The sequence below is a fragment of the Panthera leo genome, chromosome E1 (genome assembly GCF_018350215.1).
Source record: "Panthera leo isolate Ple1 chromosome E1, P.leo_Ple1_pat1.1, whole genome shotgun sequence".
Taxonomy (NCBI): Eukaryota; Metazoa; Chordata; class Mammalia; order Carnivora; family Felidae; genus Panthera; species Panthera leo.
Genome location: NC_056692.1, coordinates 36,433,885 through 36,453,024, shown reverse-complemented (window position 1 = coordinate 36,453,024; position 19,140 = coordinate 36,433,885). Strand labels below are relative to the sequence as shown.

At 55.8% G+C, this 19,140-nt stretch overlaps 2 protein-coding genes across 2 annotated transcripts; both read right to left on the bottom strand.

The window, feature by feature from the left end:
* Positions 1-41: 41 nt before the first annotated feature.
* On the bottom strand, positions 42-1,905 carry HOXB4 (homeobox B4). Its single transcript, XM_042915431.1, has 2 exons — positions 1,254-1,905; positions 42-383 (listed from the first exon to the last, which is right to left on the bottom strand). Exons 1-2 carry the CDS (start codon positions 1,699-1,701, stop codon positions 85-87), a joined length of 747 nt encoding a protein of 248 aa, XP_042771365.1. The 5' UTR covers positions 1,702-1,905; the 3' UTR covers positions 42-84.
* A 12,889-nt stretch (positions 1,906-14,794) lies between these two features.
* HOXB5 (homeobox B5) lies at positions 14,795-17,449 on the bottom strand. The gene is made up of 2 exons (XM_042915088.1): positions 16,835-17,449; positions 14,795-16,142 (listed from the first exon to the last, which is right to left on the bottom strand). The coding sequence occupies exons 1-2, from the start codon at positions 17,394-17,396 to the stop codon at positions 15,895-15,897; spliced, it is 810 nt and encodes a 269-aa protein (XP_042771022.1). The 5' UTR covers positions 17,397-17,449; the 3' UTR covers positions 14,795-15,894.
* Between the last annotated feature and the right edge of the window lie 1,691 nt (positions 17,450-19,140).

The following is a 19,140-nucleotide window of genomic DNA, read 5'->3' as shown; positions in this document are numbered from 1 at the left end:
TGCCGCTCCCCCCCCCCCCCCCCCCCCGCCCAGCGCTCACAACCCACCCCCGCCCCGAGGTTCGCGGCTCCCGCGCGGGGGGCACTAGAGCGCCGGGGGGCCTCCGTTGGGCCGGCCAGGGGGCCCTCCAGCTGCGCCTGCGGTGCCACCCGAGCGGATCTTGGTGTTGGGCAACTTGTGGTCTTTTTTCCACTTCATGCGCCGGTTCTGGAACCATATCTTGATCTGGCGCTCGGAGAGACAGAGCGCGTGGGCGATCTCCACCCTCCGGCGCCGCGTCAGGTAGCGGTTGTAGTGAAATTCCTTCTCCAGTTCCAAGACCTGCTGGCGAGTGTAGGCTGTCCGAGAGCGCTTGGGCTCCCCGCCGGCGTAATTGGGGTTTACTGGACACACACAGAGAGAAGGAGAAAGAGAAAGTTTTATTGCCCCGAAAGGGAGGAGGGAGAGAGCCTTTCTTCCAGCTAACACAGCGTCTCCCTCCCTCCCTCCCTCCCTCCCTCTCCCGCCACCTCTCCTTCCTTGGAGTTGGGGGGGGGGGCGGTGGGGACGAAAAGGGAAGAAAGCGGCCCCCAGGAAGAGAAAGAGACCTCAAAGTTCTGGAGGGTTATGTTGTCTCCACGTTGTTGTTTGGGTGTCTGGAGAGGGGGGTGGGGGCAGAGAGGAATCTCCACAAGGTTTTAACCGCTCCTCTCTGCCCCCTTGGCCTGGGGCCCCGGGATGGGAGAATGAGGGGTGAAAGAGGGAGGGGGGCTTCCCTAAACCTTTCTTCTGTTAGTTCCCACCCTCTGTGCTCAGATTCCAAGCAGCGCCTGTCCCCAGTAAAAACTTTTGCCCACTTCTCGAGCCAAGGAGCCAGACTAGAGGAAAGAAAGGAAAAAATAAATACTGGGAGTTGACTCAACTCTCCGCTCAAATACAGATTACCCCCTCCTCCTTCTCCTCCCCCACCTCTCCCACCCCTCCCCAACTTCCAACTTCACTGAGACTGCATCTCCCTGGCGAAAAAGTCGCTGGTGAGAATGGCAAAGAGGATGGGGAACCGACTTCAAAGGCGCGGGGCCCACCAGGCCATAAAAATTTATGGGGGATGTAATTATGTGGCTCTGAAAACAGGCGACCGTAAATCTCCGGCAATGGCGAGTTTATAGCGGGGACAATTGGCTTCCCCCAGCTCCCCCCCCCCCCATGCCTCCGAGGTCCCTTTGGTGTAAAGCACCGGGGGTGGGAGGGGGAAGGGGTGCCCACGCACTCACCCGTGCTCACGTGAACTTTGCGCATCCAGGGGTAGACGACGGGCTCTTTGCACGCGGAGTGGGACGGGCTGGGGTGCAGGGGGTTCTGGGCGCAGGGAGGCGGCGGGGGGCTGCTGCTGACCGCCTCGCAGCGCTGGCCGGGCTCCGGGAGGAGGGCCCCGGAAGGCGGCGGCGCAGGAGCCCGAGGGGACAGCCCGGGCGGCGGCGGGGGCGGCGGCGGAGGCGGCGGGGGCCCGGGGTCCCGGCAGGCCGCGTAGCGCTGCACGGTGCACGCCGCGCGCCGCCCGAAGCCCGCCTCCGGCTGGAAGCCGCTCTCTCGCCTCTGGCCGCCGGCGTAGTACCCCGGCGAGTGCTCGCTGGGTAGGTAATCGCTCTGTGAATATTCCTCGCACGGAGGGAACTTGGGGTCGACATAGTTTGAGTTGATCAAAAAAGAACTCATAGCCATTAATTTCTGGGAATTGCCCACAAAATATACTAAAATTTATTCCGACCCCTGACTCGTTTTCCTGTTTCCGAAAGCCCTCCTACTTACTGTCAAGTGAACAAAGTTAGGGGCCCACGTGATCCCCGGAGCCAATGGCCGCCCCGCCTGCGATTCCCGGATAAGGAAATCTGCTCACCCGGACCCTACTCCAGCCAAAGAGGTTTATTTCCCCTTCTTCTCTTTCCCCCTCCCCACCCACCCAACACCAGGATTTACATAGGGCTCCTGCGGGGCGACCGCCTCCTCGCCAGGCTCTCTCCGGGATCAGAGAGAGAGAGAGAGACAGAGAAGGAGAGAGAGAGGGAGAGGAACAGGGCAGGTTGCCGCTGGAGGGCCTGTTGGGGCGCTGGGCAGAGAACAATCCTGGATCCCCTCGGAAGTTGGGGCTCCCGGTGCAGCCCCTCCTGTCCTGCCTCGCCTCCACCCCGCATTCTCTGCCTTCCATAGGCCCCCATCCCCTCCTCAAGACGGCGAGGAGCCCAGGAGTCTGTGTGGGGAGTTAAGTGAGAGACAGCCTGGGGGCTCTGCCTGGAGAAGGGAACCCACATTGGGGGCGAGAGGCACTGAGCATGGGGCTTTTCTCTGCAGTCGCCTGGGGAGGGGTAGGGAGTGAGAGAGGAGGCGTCGGGAGCAAGCAGGCGGGTGCACGGAGGGACTTGTCAGAGATGAATGGAACCGCGGGCGGATCGATAGGAAATTCATGCACTAATTCGGGGAGACCTCGCCTTCCAAATCGCATTTAGCTGCGCTATTAGTTTGGTTGTGTCAGTCAGTCCTTCCGTTCCCTTCTCCTATCCACTCCTCCCCGTGCCCAACGCGGCCCAAGCGGGGAGAAATGACTTGGTTTCTCACACTGAACACGAGCGCTGGAGTAAAAATCTTGCAACTTTTGAGAGCACACTGAATAGCAATTTGCTAATTCCAAAACCACCGGAGCAATGCTAATCACGGTGTGCAGACTTTCTAATTGCCGCTAATGCAGCCGCCTCTGCAGTGCAGAGAAATCTCACATCCTTATGATGCTGGGGGTGGGAGCCCTGGGGGTGACCCACACACAGAATAACACCCCTTCGTAACTGCATATTTCCAGGCCCTCTTGTTCTGATCCCAAACGAAAAGGAGACCTCAACATCCGTTTGAAAAGCGATTTTCTGTGCCTTTGCCCACTGACGACGATAGTCGTTCCCCGCCCCCCCCCCCCGGATTTTCAATAAAGCCTCCCCGATCCCAGAGTAGAGAATTAGTGGGCTTGAGGGAGAGAATAAAATTAAAACACCACCAGCAATATTAACCTATTAAGAGAAGCGAAAAGGGACCAAGCCTTCCAGGGGCAGGCGTGGGAGAATTCAGGTAGATGATTCCTCTGTCTCTAACCAGTAAGGGAGGAAAAGAAAGAAGAAAGAAAAAGGAAGGAGTCTTCGTGTGGTCAGTCACCGGATGGTCCTCATTTGGGAAAAAAAAATTTTTTTTTTCTTCGGGAAAAAAATGAGCGGAGTGTTTATGTCAACTACATATTCCCCTAGATACGAATTTGTGACCACAAAATTCCTTACACAAATTCGGATCTACAGGGTATATACAGAAGACAGACAGATCTTCTTGGCCCAGAAATTTTCCAGTTCTCCCACTTTGCGCGCCTTCTTCTCGTTTGGGGTGTGATTTCAGTGCTTTGATTTTATTTCGTTTTGTTCTACTTTTGAGCTCTGGGAGCAGGAAAAGGCACTGCGGGTCCATTTTGGGGATTACAAGGTTTTCAACTCTCTTTCTCTTCTATCAGAGAGAAATTGAAACCGCCGGTTCCGCAAAGGGACGCGAACCTCGCGGCCGCCGCGCAACCCTGGGCGGCGCATGAATTATGAGATGTAAACATTAGCTAAGCACAAAAGGAGGAAGGGTCATCCTGAGGCTGCAGCATAGTCAGAATCAGGCCCTTCTGGGTGCCCTCGCGCCCCTCCCCTCCCCCCAGGACTTTTATTTTTTTTTTTAAGAAAAACAAAACCCCAATCGGTTCCTCCATGCCCCTCGAAGCCTTTAGTTTGCCATCAAACGAATATCTAGATATTTTCCAAGGCGCCTCTCAGCAAAGGGAGGAGGGAGAGGCGGCTGGGTGTGAAGGAGGTGTCATAAAAGTCCTTTTGGAAAAATTCAATGGTAAAAAGAGAGAGAAACAGCTGTAAAGAAAAATGCTGGGAGACCAAACAGATGGGGCCCCGGATATTTAATGACGGGCAATTCCATTTACAACCTGAGAAAAAGATCAAAGGCGTTTCATTTCCGAATGAAGGGCAATGAGGAACCATAAAAGATGCAGCCAGATGATATTCTGGCCCCTCCCAAACTCCCATACCTCCTGGGGCCAGAAAAGGGGGATAATCCCTGAAGTGTGCGAGGAACCCCGCTTCTCCCACCTCCCTAGCCCCAGGCAGACTCTCTCTGTCTAAATTTGCTCATTCTGCCACCTGCTAGGGTCGCTGGCAGTGCGACCAAAATGGGGATCTGGGAAACCTGGGGGAACCTGGCGTTTCTGAATGAACTTCCTGAGGGTCCCAGTAACTGCTGAATATACTAAACTGGGAGACTGGGGACTGGGCTGGAGGGAACTGGGTCCTAGACTGAATGCTGAGGGCCAGCACAGGGTTAGGGGAATTGGCGCAGAGAAAGCTTCCGCCTTGCCCAGACTCCCTACCCATCTCCCTGAGAAATACTTGCATCCCTGGTGAGCAAGTCAGAATCATATCAATTTCATTAACAAATACAGCAATAACACACACACACACAAAAACAACCCTCTAACCATCACATTCCAGAAGTCTCTGCCCATCCACAATTCTGGGACCCTTGCAGGTGGGTAGGAGGAGTGCTCCCACTTGCCAGAAACTATGTCCAGAGACCCTCTGATTTTCTGTCCTAAATCCAGATTGCCAATTTTGGCCTCCGGGCCTGATTTCTAACAACAACACTCTCCCAGCCCAGCCAAGCTGACTTGCATATATTTGAAAAATCACACACACACACACACACGCACACACACACACACACACACACACACCCCACACCACACTTATATTTTAATGTTCTTTGCCAAGAGAGGGTCCAATAGACCCCCCCCACATGGGCACCTAGAGAGACTACTAGAGTCTGGCCCTGGGCCCACAGACAAAATGCCTGGGTAGGACCCCCACCAGCCCCGCGGCCTCAAGCAGGGATCTTTCCAAGTCTTATCAAAGGCCAGTTAGTCAGGGGTTCCACGACCCATTCCAACTGGCCAGGCCCCTCCCCCACCCCATACCTCCTGTCCTTCTCAACTCGCTCGCTCTCTGAAACCCGTCCAACTCAGTCGGCTTTTCCGAATTTGGGGAGGGCCGCTAGGCTGGCCACCGGGCCTCTCTGTTGCTCTGCACTTCACAAAGGATGCAGCCCAGGTGCTCGGAGCACCCCAAGAGAGAGGTATGGGAGACAGAGACACTGCGGGGCTGGGTATGGCTGATCTTAGGGACAGAGCGCAGAGATTTTCTCTTCTGCGCGCTGGGAGCCGCCACCTGCCCATCCCACCGAGGCGCCGCACCCCCCCCCCCCCCACCAGCCGAGTGCAGCCGCGATGGGTGGAGGACAAGGTTTATCAGCCACTCCCTAGACGGATTTCACCAAAACCGGGGGCTGCCTCTCCCTTCCACCCTCAAAAGAATGCTAACAGGAGTAGTCATAATAAAAATAAGAAAAAGCAAAAAGCTTTGCGCGCGCATCCCGAGCCACCTCCCCTGTACTCCCCGCTCGCTCGCTGGCTCGCCGGCCGCCTTCCCCCCCGGGCAGCCACAGGTTGCTAGAGTGACCTCTCACTGCTCAGCCCCCTTCGCTGTCCCGGGCGTGCCCAGCCCGCACGGAATCCGTCTACCTTTTGTCGCCCGGGAGAGGGCACGGAGCGAGGGAGAGAAACCGAAGGGTCGAGGAGGCGAGCCCCCAGCCGGCCCGCGCACCGGAGGCCGCACCGAGGAGTGGAAGGCCCAGAGAGGGAGCGGGCAAGAGTACTCACCGGCCCTCCCGGCCGCAGACCCGCCCTCGGGCCCGCTCGGCCACAGAGGAGCTCGCTCTTGTCCACTATTGTGTGTCCGGAAAACCGAACCGCGGCTGCGGGCACAGCAGCTCCGGGCCTCCTTGGAGGCCGGAACAAGACTTTTTTTTTTTTTTTTTTTTGATGTGTTTTTGTTTTTGAGGCGCAAGTTTTCGTATTAATCTCATACTTTGTCAGTCTTTGTTAAACAGCTAGGCGCGTCACGAGGCTCTCGAACATTTTAATAATTTTTAGACGCTGTGACCTACGGTTCACCCCTCTCCGGGCCTCCCCCACGAGCAGGCAGTTACTATAATACGCTGGCGCAGTTCGCTCGGTCATATTGAATTTTGCGCAGGTCATTACTTGGGAGAAAAATGACGGAGCAGGAATTTGATTCAGCTCATCCTCCCCAGCTCTACTTTTTTTTTTTTTTTTGCCAGAACCTTCTCTTCCCTTCACCCAACCCCCACCCCCAAAAAAGTCCCATTGGGATAGGGCTCAGCCTGCCCCACCTTCACCTTGATATTCCATCACTCCTGTATTTTTGCCAGTTCTGGTTCCCAGGGAAAAGTGGGAGAGGGTAGGATGATTCCACAGGGGCTCCTTTTGGGGCCTATGAGGGAGGATGGCACCTGGAGAAGCGGCCTTCGGGATCTGGGTCCCTGAGAGCAGGCCTGAGCCGGAGCCCCCTTCCCTTCTGCCTTCATTATTAAATGGCTGCATCGGTAGGGCCTGTATGCCCACCCCCTTGCATACTCTATCTGCTTTATTCCATCCCCCAGTGCCAGAGATATCCTCCTTTCTGCCCAAACTTTGGAGGCTCCAGGGCCCCAGGAATGAGTCCTCCACCTCGTGGGGGTGAGAATTGGTCCATAGGCCAGCACATTTGGGAAAGACAGAGAACCCTGAGAGAGGAGCTGGACTGTGCTGGTCAAAGCTTGGGACTTGGCTTTCAGAGGCCTTAGTTTCCCTTTAAAAACAAAACAATACTCCGCTCCCCGCCCCCCCCCCGTTTTTTGTTTAAAACCACTTCTCATCTATACAGTAACTCTTTTACATACCCCCATCACTACCACAAGGAGGTACTGGAATAAAGCAAGGAGGCATTAAAAATACTCAGAGACTTTCTTTGATTTGTCTCTCAAGGATTAGAATTGGTGGATTGTCAACAACACATTTTCCCCTTTCTCCAGCCTCCAACGGACCAGCAGAGGTAGGTCAGGTGACTCCCCTTCCACCCAGTTTAAGTCTAGGGCGAGTGTCTGCAGGGAGATATACCCCCCTAGCCCAGGGAGATGGGAGAGAACATCCCCAAGCACCTGGTTTGGCCAGGATGGCTGAGGACTCTCTTTTCCCCTTCCCGAGAGGCCTCTCCAGTCCAGGCCCTTTGGCTACTCCAGGCTCGTCCACAGAACCATAAATTTGCTAGCATTCTGTCCTGAAAAGGAGGAAGAAGACACAGAGGAGGAACAGGAGTTCCTGTTCAGGCTTTGACCTCTACCCCTTCTGGACTTCAGGAATTCCTTCCTGGCCTGACTCCTCAGAGAAACGTGTCCCAAGGCTGAGTAGAAATGGGGACCCACACCCAACTGGTCAGGCAAAAACTGGGGCAAATTGATGTAAAATCTGCCGTTAAGTTGTTGTCTCTTCCGGCCCTATTTCAAAAGGCATCTTTATGAAAACTCTCGGGACAAACACCCACAGCACACCTCCTATACCCAATGCTTAGAACAGAAGATGAAGACATTTCATAACACAACAAACAGTCATTTAAAGACCAAAAATAGGCATATGCCCTGGTGTTATAATTACAGAGTCCCTGTAAACATGTTACTTATGAGCACAGCCTAATGCATGGATTGGAGGTTCATTTCAGGTCGCTTGTTTCAACTCCAATTAAAAAGATCTCTGTGAGGCCATTCAGTATTTTTCCTTCTCATTTCCCCTCCCTCCTCCAAATAGGAAGAGAGGGATTCTGGATGAACACACAAGTGGAGGTTTTGGGAGAGTGCGAGGATTAACAAGCCAGCCTTCTTTCAATATCCACCTTCTTAAACCCAAGCAATTTGGAAAGAGGAATGGGAGTTCAGAAACCCTCCAGTCCTAGCCCGTAGGAGTCCATGGCTGCCTGGACCCAGCCTGGGGGCTAGGAAACCCTGAAAAACAGGCCTGCCTGGGGGCAAAGGGGGAGTTGGGGGAGTCAGCTGTTTGGCCCCTTTAGGGGAAGCAGGGTGGGGCTGATGTTGGTGAGAATCAGGCCTTCACCTTGGAAGCCTTCTTTGGCCCCATCAAATGTCCTGCAAGGACGTGTGGGTAATTGGATTTTTTTTTTTTTAATGTGTGCGGCTGGGTAGGTTTTAATTAAATTTTATATGGTGACTCAAAGGTTATCTTTGGGAGAGAAAACTGCGCAGAGGATTCCATGCCCCCAGCGCTCTTTTGTGCGGCTCCCCCACCCCACCAGCTCCGGGGTTTGGAGAAGGGTTTCTCCTCTACTCCAGTGTCTCCCTTCCCAGGTGTCAGTCTCTCCACCCCACTTCTGCTCCCCTACTCCCCAAGCACACGTCTCCCATACCTCCAGCACCCCTTGCCCCCTCGCTTCTCTCTCCACTCACACAGCCTCCTCCCCTTGCCCAGCCCGCCCCCGCCGCTAGACGCCGCCGCCCGCTCACGCACGCTGTAAACTTTTGACCCTCCAACTTTGCGACCCCTCTGGCAATAACACCGGCCTCACGGGCCCAGGGTCTTACTCTGCTGCGCCGGCTGCAGAAATCCAAGCGCAAAAACGCTTTTCGTGCCCCTCCCCCGCTCACCACCGTCCCCAACCTCCACTAAGGGCCTTAGCTCTGGGGAAGAGGAGTCTTGATTATTAAATAGCTCCTTCGGAAAAAAACAAAAACAAAAACGCCACCCCACTTCCTGCATCGACCCCACTCCCCGCATTTCCACCGGTCTCTCCTGTGGAGTGCCTGGAAAGGCTTTGGATGACCCATCCTCTCCATTCTTGTCCCCGAGTGGGGCCGCGGGTGCTGGGCGTGGGGACACACAGGGTGCGGTAAGACGCGTCGGGTGACCTGGAGGAGGGAGTTTCTGGGGTGAAGAGTGGAGAGAGCTTAGAGCAAGGGTTCCTTGAGAGCGGAGGGAGCCACAGTCCCCAAAGGGCTGGAAAGAGAGCTCAGTGTCCAGGCCGTGCGAGACCCAGCGGGCCCGGGGCCACCTTGCACGGCCGCTCGCTGGCGCCTCAGAGGCCCCAGCCTGGCTGTGAACTTGGTCTAAGGCGGACTCTACTGGCAGCTCGGGGACGTTACAGCCTCTGCTTCTCGGCCAGCGCAGCGGCCATATGGGCGACCTGGCGCTCTTTCGGTTTCCCTTGTGCCCAAATATCCCCTCTCAGGACCCCACCTCTCACAGGGACAGGTTTCCTTCCTCCCTCCCTAGGGGCCCGTTGGGAGTCAGAAAACAGAAGAGAGCAAATTGGAGAGGCACAAACACAGAGAATGGAACAAGCCTGCAGAATTTCCAAAATAGAGAAATTATCCTGCATCCCGCCTTCAAGCCCCAAGGGGAGATGTCCTCACAGGCTGGCACTTTCCCTCCACTTTTCCTCCAGATGCTGCCTTCCGAGCTGAATCCTTCCCTTCCCACCTGGCCCGGGGTCATCTTGACCAGGCCAGCCGGATTGGGGCCTGCGAGATCCCTTTCCTCCCTGGGCACATTCATCCCTACCCCACAGGGCTCCGAGGTCAGGGATCGCTACAATCAAAGACAGCGTCAAGGCTCAGAGGCCGAAACCAGGGCCACGGCTACGTGGGCTCAGCCCGTAACCACGCGGACTGCAAGGCCAGAACCCGGCCGGGCAGCCTGGGAGCCTCTTCCCCCCGGGGAAGAGAAGCTAGAAGAAGCTGCAGCGAGTGCATCTTCCTCTTCAAGTGGAAATGTGGGGAGAGAAGAGACAGGACAGAAGAAGCCTGAAACAGGGAAACGGAGAAAAAAAGGTGGAGAAGAGATTAAAACTTGGAAAGGTGGTGACATGCCAGGTGCGACCGGTCCCCAATCGCTCCCAAGTCCAGTCCTCTCCCGTCTCCTAAATTCCCCACATCCTCTGGGAGCCCGAAATCTGGGTCTCAGTAAATTCACCAAAAGGAAGAACGAAAAATCCGAAAATCAGCCTAAACCTGTCGGCAGGCGCGTCCCCGGCCCAAGCCGCCGCGGAGGTGGCGGCAGCGCGGCCCGCGGCGCGTAATGTATGCGGCAGCGGCTCCAGCGGCTCGGAGCCCCAAGCAGGCCGGCGCTTCGGCCCCGTCTGCTGACCTCTGCGTGATCCCGGACTCTATGAATTATTGATGAGATATGAGCGTTGATTTCCCCTTTCAGGATGCAAACTCCATTATATTGTTAAAATGGCGATTTAATCGTTGAGAATAGCTTTGGTGTGGGTTTTTTCCCCCAACTCATTTGCGCCTCCTTCCTTTTCATTTAACTGTCTTAATTAAATCCTTTAACAGATTTTAATCACTTTTTGGAGGGAGGGGGAAGACGAAGGGGAAGGCCATCACCACCACCACCACCACCACCACCACCAAACACTAAAAACCAAACAAGCGCCCAAACCATAAAAAAGCTTCTACCTGGAGGAAGTTGGAAGGAAGGTGGGGAGGAGGCGTGAAGCCCTCTAGAAAGGTCGTGCTGCGAATATCCACCAAAGGATCCATCCCTTGGAGGGCTGGGGCAGCCTACCTCTGACAAGGAAGAGTCAGGCCTGAGGGGTGTTTAATTCCACCCCTGAGAATATTTGTGTGTGGATTCTGACTGTGGGGAGGAAGGCACGCTTGCCCCTGCTGAGAAGTGCGGGGACATCAAGCTTGGGAAAGGCCACAAGATTCTGGTGGAGAAGGACTCTCCAATCTGGGCCCTGGGGGCACTTAGGGAGAAATGTCCATTTTCCTTAAGGGGCCCCTATTTCTCCCCTCCTCCTCCTCCCCAAGCAGCTCAGTTTCCAGGCCGGTGTCTGGGTTAATTAATATGGATGTGTAACAGCGCTGCAGCAATCGATAAATCCTGCTGTGGGCAGATCCCAGCCTCGAAATCTGATTACTTCTAGAAACTCCAAAAATGGAGAGAGTGACCCTAAAGCATGGGAGGGGTTCTCCCTAGCTCTGTCCTCCTTGGTCGATCCAGTTGGTCCCCAAGCTGAAAAGCCCATGCAGGGAGAGCCTTCTCCTCACTGCCCTGGAAGGGGTTGAGTTTGGGAGAGCGGTCTGTTTTCTCTCTTGCTCCAAATCCTTGGCTTCTGCCCCAGCATTCAGACCCCAGGGATAAAGGAACCGGGCCGGGGAAAGGAGCTTCTCCTTGGATCTTGCCCCCACACCCTGTCCCCACCACCCCCAGGGAATACATTCTCACAGCCAGGGAAGGGTTAAGTGTCCGTGCTGCAGTTATGGAGAGGAAGCCGCCGATGAAATATGGGCGCTAAGAACTCCAGGGCCGGCTGGCTTTCCTGTTTACACTTCTTTATACTTCCTCCCGCCCCGTGGCGCAGAGAAACAAACCAAAACAAAACAAAATAACCAAATAAAACAAAACAAAAAAAATCAAAATCAAATTGTCTGCAGAGTGCTGGTCAGGCTGGCCTTGGGGGAAAAAAGGCAACTGCGGCCTCAATCCCTGGCTGCCTCCTCCGCCCTGCCCGGGGTTGAGGGTGCTGGGCAGTTGCAAGGATGGGCGTAAGGGTCTGGCCAGAGGGTACCAGCCTGTAGCTCACAAGGTTGAGGCCTGGGCTCAGCCGGAGAGGGGAAGCAAGTGGGTGAGAAGGGAGAGAAGAGTCCTCCAGACTGGGGAACAGCTTTCCCAAAGAACATCTTGGAGGGAAGGGCAGGGCGGGGGGGGGGGGGCGGTGAGAGGGGGGGCTATAGCAAAGGAGAAGAAGCTCCTTGCACCAGAAACCCCTTCCCACCTCTCACCCCCTCCCCCAACATGTCCTTGTTGGGTTTTAAGGGAGACCATTGCCCAGACAACCTAAAGTAGAGAAGAGGAAAACCCAGCCGGAGGGTCTTCAGGAGCCGCTTAGAGGAGGAGACCAGACCCTTCAAGGGTTTTGGCCTCCGGGGAGGAAGTGGGCACCCCCGCCTCGGGCTTCTTTTTGCCATTCCGGAAAATCTGTCTAGATACGCCCAGCAGATGTCCCTGGGACACCAGCCCCACACATTTCTTTATCAGAGTTTGCAGAGCTGACATGGAAGGGGGCAAAAAAAAAAAAAATCTTCAAGGCAGGCCTGGTGGTCTGGGGTTTCTGAGAGAAGGAGGCTGCGTTTCTGAGAGAGGGAGGCCAGGGCACATGGCAATGGGGTTTCCCAGGAGGCCCCAGGTCAGATTCTGCCCCTGCTGCAGTCTTCCTCTGCACCTTACTCAACTCATTTGCCTTGTCCAGAGTGGGAGCGTAGGGAAGCTATGCCTCCAAAATATATTGGTATCTTAAAGGGTGCTGAGGATCCTTTGGGAACTGACCAGAGTCTCCTTTCCAAGGGGTACCAATGCCTCATCATTCTTGGGGAGATTCATCTTCAAATCAGGGTGAGGACACCAAGCTCTCTGTCCTCTTTGCTCTCAAACCTGTGAAGGCTCTCCTAAGTCAGGCCTGGGCAGGGACCAGAGAGCTCAGGGAACAGAGAGTGGCTGCAGGGAAGAGAGGAGAGAGGCAGAGGGCAGGCATCCTTTAATGGGAAATGAAGGGAATCTTGTGGCCCTCTCCTTGTCCCAAAGATCAGAAGCCCCTTAAGGCGCCACATGTCCAATTTGAGGAACTATCCACAGGAGTTGATAAGCTGGCAGGCCGGCAAAAACAGGAGTAACAGGGTGGCAGACCCCATGGATCTTAAAAGGGGGGGGGGACGGTGGTCAGTTTGGTGGAGAGGAGGCCTCTGGTTTTTAGAAGAGGGTGACTTACCCTTAGAAAATAACAGGCCCCCTGGGGGTCAAATGATGAAATCCCTCTGGTTTGTGGTACCACAAAACAAAGGGGCTTTTAAGGGTCTGGTGGAGAGAAAAGAAGAGGGCGAGAGAGGAGAGGAAAGAGAGAACCTCTGATTTTTCTCTCCCAGCTCCTGCGTCCCTTCTTCCCCCCCCCCCCCCCCGCCCCACAGTTGGGGTCTGTGTTCTGGAGCAAGTTTTATTTATGGAGGGACTGCCAGGGATCTGCTTCAACATCTAACTCCTCCAGGCAAGGGAAGAAGCGCTCCCCTTCCCCCCCCCCCACTCCTGGCCAGGAATTAGGTTTGGAATTTGAGGGGATTGTGCCCCTCTGACCCTACTTAGAGCCAAGCAGAAGGGTCGGCTTGGAATTAACAGGCTGAAGCTGGGTGCAGAAGTGCCGCGCTCCCCATCCTGAGTAACCCCCTCCAACAGGCCTTGGAGAAAGGGCAGGGACCCCCTTTCATACGGTTCAAAAATCTGAAAGCCAAAGAGAGCCCCAGTGCAAGGCAGCCCCCAGCAGCTGCGCTAGCCTTCCGGGTGCTTTTTCTCAGCCCAGATGTATCCAGATAAAAGTGCCCAGCCGCGCGCGCCCCCACACACCCCTGACAAATGAATGTCATAAAGTTTCTTTCCTGGGGGTGGGGAGATGTCTGTCTGAAGATATCCAGCAGTGAAGTGGCCCCCCCCCACAAGGGGCCCTTGCTTCAGTAATACACACCCTTCCCTCTTGCCCCCTAAATTTCCAAGGGCACCGAAGGAACCCCCACGAGCCCCTTTCCCCACAAAGAGTCAGACACTCCTGCGAATACAAACCAGGCACCCCAACCGCTGAGGCCTTATGGAACCAAGTGCCCCCACTTCAGACACCCAGCCTGTCAGGACTCGGTGCAAAAACGCAGACTACATTTCCCCCACTTTATCATCTCACAGCCCTGCGGCCGGAGGCAAGATTTCCTTCCCCAGTTCCAAGCCCCAAAATTGCGAGGGGAGAAAGCGAAAGCTGGAAGCCACTTACCGCGGGAGCGCCGGGGGCCTGGGCTGCCGCCACCGCCTTCTGGGCTGGGAGAGCACTCACCTACCTCTGCCCCCTTCCCCACCACAGCGAGCAGTTAAAGTGTCACTTAACATTCTGGAGAATGTGAAATATACCGCGCGGTGTCAACTCCCCAAAACCATAAAACTAACTTTATGGACCTCACGTGACTTTCTCGAGCCAGTGAGGGGTATCTGTCTGACTTCTCGGCGATTTTTACGATCTAACTTCGAGATAAAACCCCTATCCATTTGACATCTAAATGTCATAGCGACTTTTGGGATAGTTTGCTATGGACAAAGGGGGACAAAGTCAAGGGGTGAGGGGGAAGGAGGGCCCAGTAGAGCCTCTACGACCCTTGGCTGCCTCCTCACCAGTTCCCCCTCCCCCCCCAAGTCCTGTAAGAAGTTGGGCCAAGCTGGAAGGGATTGACCGGGTAAGTGTCCAGACTTGACTCTTGTACTCAGGGTGGAGGCGGACTTGGATGGAGGAAGACTGGGCCCTAACCCTGGGCCACTCGGGCTGGCAGGGGAACAGGGGTTTTTCAGGAGGGACCCCAACTCCTAATCAAGAAGGAAGGTCAGCTGGGCCCCTGGAGAGAAGGAGCCCTTGATAAGTATAGAGAAGACTGAGGTTGAGAGAAAACCTTTGAAATTGAGCTGATTTTTTTTTTTTTTTTTTTTTTTGGTCTTAGTGGGTGGCAGAGCTGAATTGGGATTTGGGCCAGGGGCCAGGGGATCTGAGCAGGCCTGTACCACTCCCAAAAGGCCAGGAGCCTCCTAACAGGACTTAGGCCTAAACTGCTTTCCCTGAAGAGGTTTCTAGAGGCTTTTCTGGCTGGCTGGTGGAAGGCCAGGGTAGAGTCCAGCTCGGCCTTTCCCTTACCCCAGCCCCGTGTGGGATTTCTGGGCCTCCCAGTCCCCCAGACGGGGGAAAGCCTATCCCTTGGCCCAAGTACCGCTGACCAAGCCAGGGATGTAGGTGGCTAAGAGAGGCTGCTGGCAAGCACCCTGCTTTCCCTTCCCTACACCCCAGATCTGTCAAGAATGGTCTAGGGTGTGCCCGGTGATGGGAGAGGCAGGCCCCCAGAGAAAAGACAAGTGGGAGGGCAGTGGAGTAGGGGAAACATTTATTTGACTTCAAGGAAAGCTACAAACAAATACCAAAAGCGAATCACTGAGACAGGCCCGGCAAAGGCAAAGACAGATTTCACACGTAGCACAGCATCCACTCACTCACTACAAATGGTCTTAGAAGCGAACTGGGGGTGGGGGGGTGGGGAGGGGATGGGTCTGACCCAGACTATCCCCATATTTACAAGGTTTGGGCCCTCTACTCCAGACCCATGGACTCACAGAGAAATACACAAGACATTTTACACTGAGGATTATTTTTGTTTCCCTACACTCCCAGGCCAGGCCTTGTGGGGCCTACCCAGGCGGCAGGAACCTTACTCTCAAGGTTTACCTTCCCTCTTCTCCATATCACCCTCTTTGGCCCTCCCTGCCCCCTTCCCACCCCAGGACCAAGCCACTGGGAGACTTGGGCCTGGGGAGTGGGGAGGGAGGAGGAGGAGGGTGGAAAGAGACAGTCATGGACTCCATCGCGGAGGCCAGCTCAGCTGGGCCAGGGCGCTGCGGCACTACCCCACCTCAACTGCTGCCCCTTAGAGAAGTTTCAAGCTGAAACTCAAAATACAGCGATCATCCTTTTATAAATAAGTTAGAAGAACACAGATGGGGAGGGGAAAGTTCACATTAAACATGCGAGTTTCTTTCTTTCCTGGGGGAAGGAGTGCAACCACAGACACGAACATTCAGAAATACTGGCGGATTTGGGGTGAGTGGAGGGGCGTGGGGAGCATGGAGGGAAAATAATAATAATAATTATTATTAACAATAATAACAAGATTAACCAGTCCAGGAGAGAGGGAGCCACAGGAAGACCTAAGACCGAACGAAAAATCGTAACACAAGGCCGGGGCGAGGCAGGCTCGTGGGAACCGGTCCCCAGCGGGCAGTGGCAGCGCAGGGAGGCTTGGAGGGGCCAGGGCTGGGGGCGGCAAGGGCTCTTGGGCCACCCAGGGCTCCTCCCGGCGGGCTCAGGGCTGGAAGGCGCTGCCGGCTGTAGCCAGGCTCATACTTTTCAGTTTGTTGTCTTTCTTCCACTTCATGCGCCGGTTCTGGAACCAGATCTTGATCTGGCGCTCGGACAGGCAGAGCGCGTGGGCGATCTCGATGCGCCGCCGCCGCGTCAGGTAGCGGTTGAAGTGGAACTCCTTCTCCAGCTCTAGGGTCTGGTAGCGGGTGTACGCGGTCCGGGCCCTTTTCCCGTCCGGCCCGGTCATATCTGGAGCAGACAGAGTAGAGCCGCGAGGCAATGTTATTCCGGTTAAGGGAGGGGGGCACTGGATGGGAGAGGGGCGTGGAGCAGGACCCAGGCGTCCCTGGCACCCAGCTCGCCGCAGCTCCAATCCTCCCCACTCCAGACGCCCGCATCCGAGCTCGCTTCTGCACCCCCTTCTCCTGCAGCCCCCACTTCTACCGGCAGTGAATGCGCCCGGCTTTGTCTCTTGCTCCCTCCCTGTGCCTCACCCTTCGCTGGGCTCAGGCGGCCGCTCGCCCCGGGAGGGAGGAGAGCGGCTGCACTTTTGCCCTGGAAAGCTCGTTTTACTGCTCGCCCCTCCTTTGCTAGCAGCAGCCTCAAAATTTCGGGGGTAAGCACGACCCTTCCCCACGTTACATAAACCCCATCCTTCATCCTATAGCTAGTACAGCTGGGCGAATAAAACCTTAGCCGAATCTGGAGACAAATGATTAAAAATACTCCTCCCCAGCTAAAGACCTAGACCTTCTTTGGCTCTATCCCCCGAGCTGTGAGGACCCTCTTAGAGACTTCTCCCCCCCCCCCGGAAAAAAAAATAAATCTATATTTGAGGAAAAGCCAAGCTCTCCTCGCCTCCCCCCACCCCCCCCAACCTCCCCAAACGCAGAGAAGGAAAGCCGGGGGAAGACAAAAAAGGGAGCGAAAGCGACAATTACCATGGCTGATGTGAAGCTTCCTCATCCAGGGGAATATCTGCGGAGTCTGCCCCTCGGGCGCGGCTGTGGAGGTGGCCATGGGCTCTGGCTGTGCCCGAGCTAGGCTCGGGCTGCTTAGCTGGCTCGCCGCTTCCTCAGGCTCCGAGGATGCGCTGGCCTCGTCTATTTCGGTGAAATTGGCGCTGGAGCTGGCCGGGGTCGCCTGGTCGGAGGGGGACGAAGCAGAGGGCTTGGCGCTGTGGCTGTCGCCGTTGGTGCAGGGCAGGGACTCGGGCGAGGACAGGGAGCAGCTCGACGCCGCCTGCCTGAAGCGGGGCTCCTGGGCGGGCGCGGGGAAGGCGCGAGAGCTCTCGCCCACCGCCCCAAAGTGGCTGGAGGAGGCCGAGGAGCGGTTGACGCTGAGGTCCATCCCATTGTAATTGTAGCCGTAAGAGCCGGTGTGCATGGCAGCGGGATCCCTGTAAGAGCCGCTCAGAGAGCTGCCACTGCCATAATTTAGCAACTGATAGTCCGGGCCATTTGGATAACGCCCCGAGAAGGAGTTTACAAAGTACGAGCTCATTTGGGTGATTTTGGAGGGCTTGATTTGTGGATCGTGGTCGTTATAACCCTGTGCTTCACGATTTATGATGTATTAATGAATTATAGCGATGCACTGTACTTCGTTTTGCTATGTATGCGGCCAAATATGGGGGGGGGGGTTGGAAGGGGGATGGGGGGGCGTTAGAGAATCACGTGCTTTTGTTGACCAGTCGTAAATTCTCGCTGATGACCTCAAGAGGTAATTCATGCTCTATGGTTACAAATAATGACGATCCGAGAATCGTTAGGGCCGATTCAATGCGAGCCTCCGAGAGAGGGGGAAAAAAGGAGAAGGGGGAGAAACCGGGAGAAGGTTGGCGGCGGCCTCTGAGCAGAGCGCGCCACCTCCCGGCGATCGGCGGGAGCGCGGGCCGCAGACTGCCATGGCGGCGACCGCTGCCTCCCTGCTGGCTCCCTGCAAACGCCGGGCGAGAAAAGAAACCTGGGCCAGGCTCACCCGCAGAGTTGAGTCTTTTAGAGGAGGGACCCAGTTGAGCCTTTACCCACTTTCTTGGAAGTGGTGTTAGACTACTGGTGTCCTTCTCCTTGTCATCATTATTATTATTATTTTCACTCTGGATGAGATGATCAAAAACTGAGTCGCTTTTCCCTTATGTGGGCTTTGCAAGTCTCCGAGTTGGGGAAGGAAATGGTGGGGGGAGGGTTGGAAGATGTGTGAAAAACAATTATTGCAATGCGTTTCCCCCTGAGTTCAGCCCGGCCTGCTTCCTGCCTGGACTGCTGTGGCCCATGCATAGCGTCCAGGCGGAGCTGGCAGGGCTGGGCCGAGGGTTCCACGGAGAAGCTTTCACTTCTGTGCCCTTTAGAAGTTTGGAATCCTCCTCCTGATTTCCTCTTCATCCTTAGCCCAGGCCCGGAAAATGGCAAAGCAGGACAGGGACCCCAGAGGAGGAACAGGGCTGGGGCTAAGCGGCCTAGTTTAGGGGAAAACAGCAGCAGAGTAGGTGCCTGGGGTTTGGGGTTCTGAGAGTTTGGGATGAAGGCAAGACCCTTCCACCAGATGCCCGCTATTGCATTGGGAGGCCCCACTGAAGGCCCCTTGCTGGCATCTGGGTAGTTTCAGAGTGTGCTCCGAGGCCCACATCTTCCCTGGAAAGGGGTTCCGAGGACCAGCGGCGCCTTGCTGAGCACGCTGGGCGGCCAAAGACCGCCGCAGCTGGGCTCCTTCTGCTGGATGGCTATTTTCTTTAAAAATAAAAAAGCGAGAGAGAGGGAGGAGGAAGAAAGGAAAACAGTGTCCGCAGATTGCTGCCTGGGTGAGGGTGGGGGTGGGGAGAGAATGGGTCGTTTTTTTGGTTGAGGGCATGAGACCAAAATGCCCATCACCTGGCCTCCTGCCCTCAAGTGTCCAAGGAGCAGGGGAAAGTCGTGCCCTCCACCCCGCGCCCGCCGGCGCCTTCAAATTCCCCTACTTGTCGATGAGCTCCTGCTTGAGGCAGGAAGGGGCGCCTGGAGCCTTGAGCTGCGCGCGGAGAGATACCCGGTGGCCCCGATTTTAGTCTCCAGAGGCACGGCCGGGAGCCGAGGGCCAAGGCCGGAGGAGATCAGGCCATGTGGACAGGCCAAAGGCTACCGGCTTTGCGATCGTGAGGACAGCAAGGCGCTGCTGAGGCGCCAGACCCTCCTGGCTGTCTCTGCAGGGGCTCCGGGCTCGGGGCCTCGGTCGTCCCTCGTGTCACGGACAAACGAGGAAAAGCTAGAGA

Excerpts from the sequence above, each read along its gene's own strand:
- HOXB5 (XM_042915088.1), bottom strand. The coding sequence starts at position 17,396 with ATGAGCTCGTACTTTGTAAACTCCTTCTCGGGGCGTTATCCAAATGGC. Across the intron at positions 16,143-16,834 it reads GAAGCTTCACATCAGCCATG|ATATGACCGGGCCGGACGGG; the intron begins GTAATTGTCGCT and ends TGTCTGCTCCAG.
- HOXB4 (XM_042915431.1), bottom strand. The coding sequence starts at position 1,701 with ATGGCTATGAGTTCTTTTTTGATCAACTCAAACTATGTCGACCCCAAG. Across the intron at positions 384-1,253 it reads CAAAGTTCACGTGAGCACGG|TAAACCCCAATTACGCCGGC; the intron begins GTGAGTGCGTGG and ends GTGTGTGTCCAG.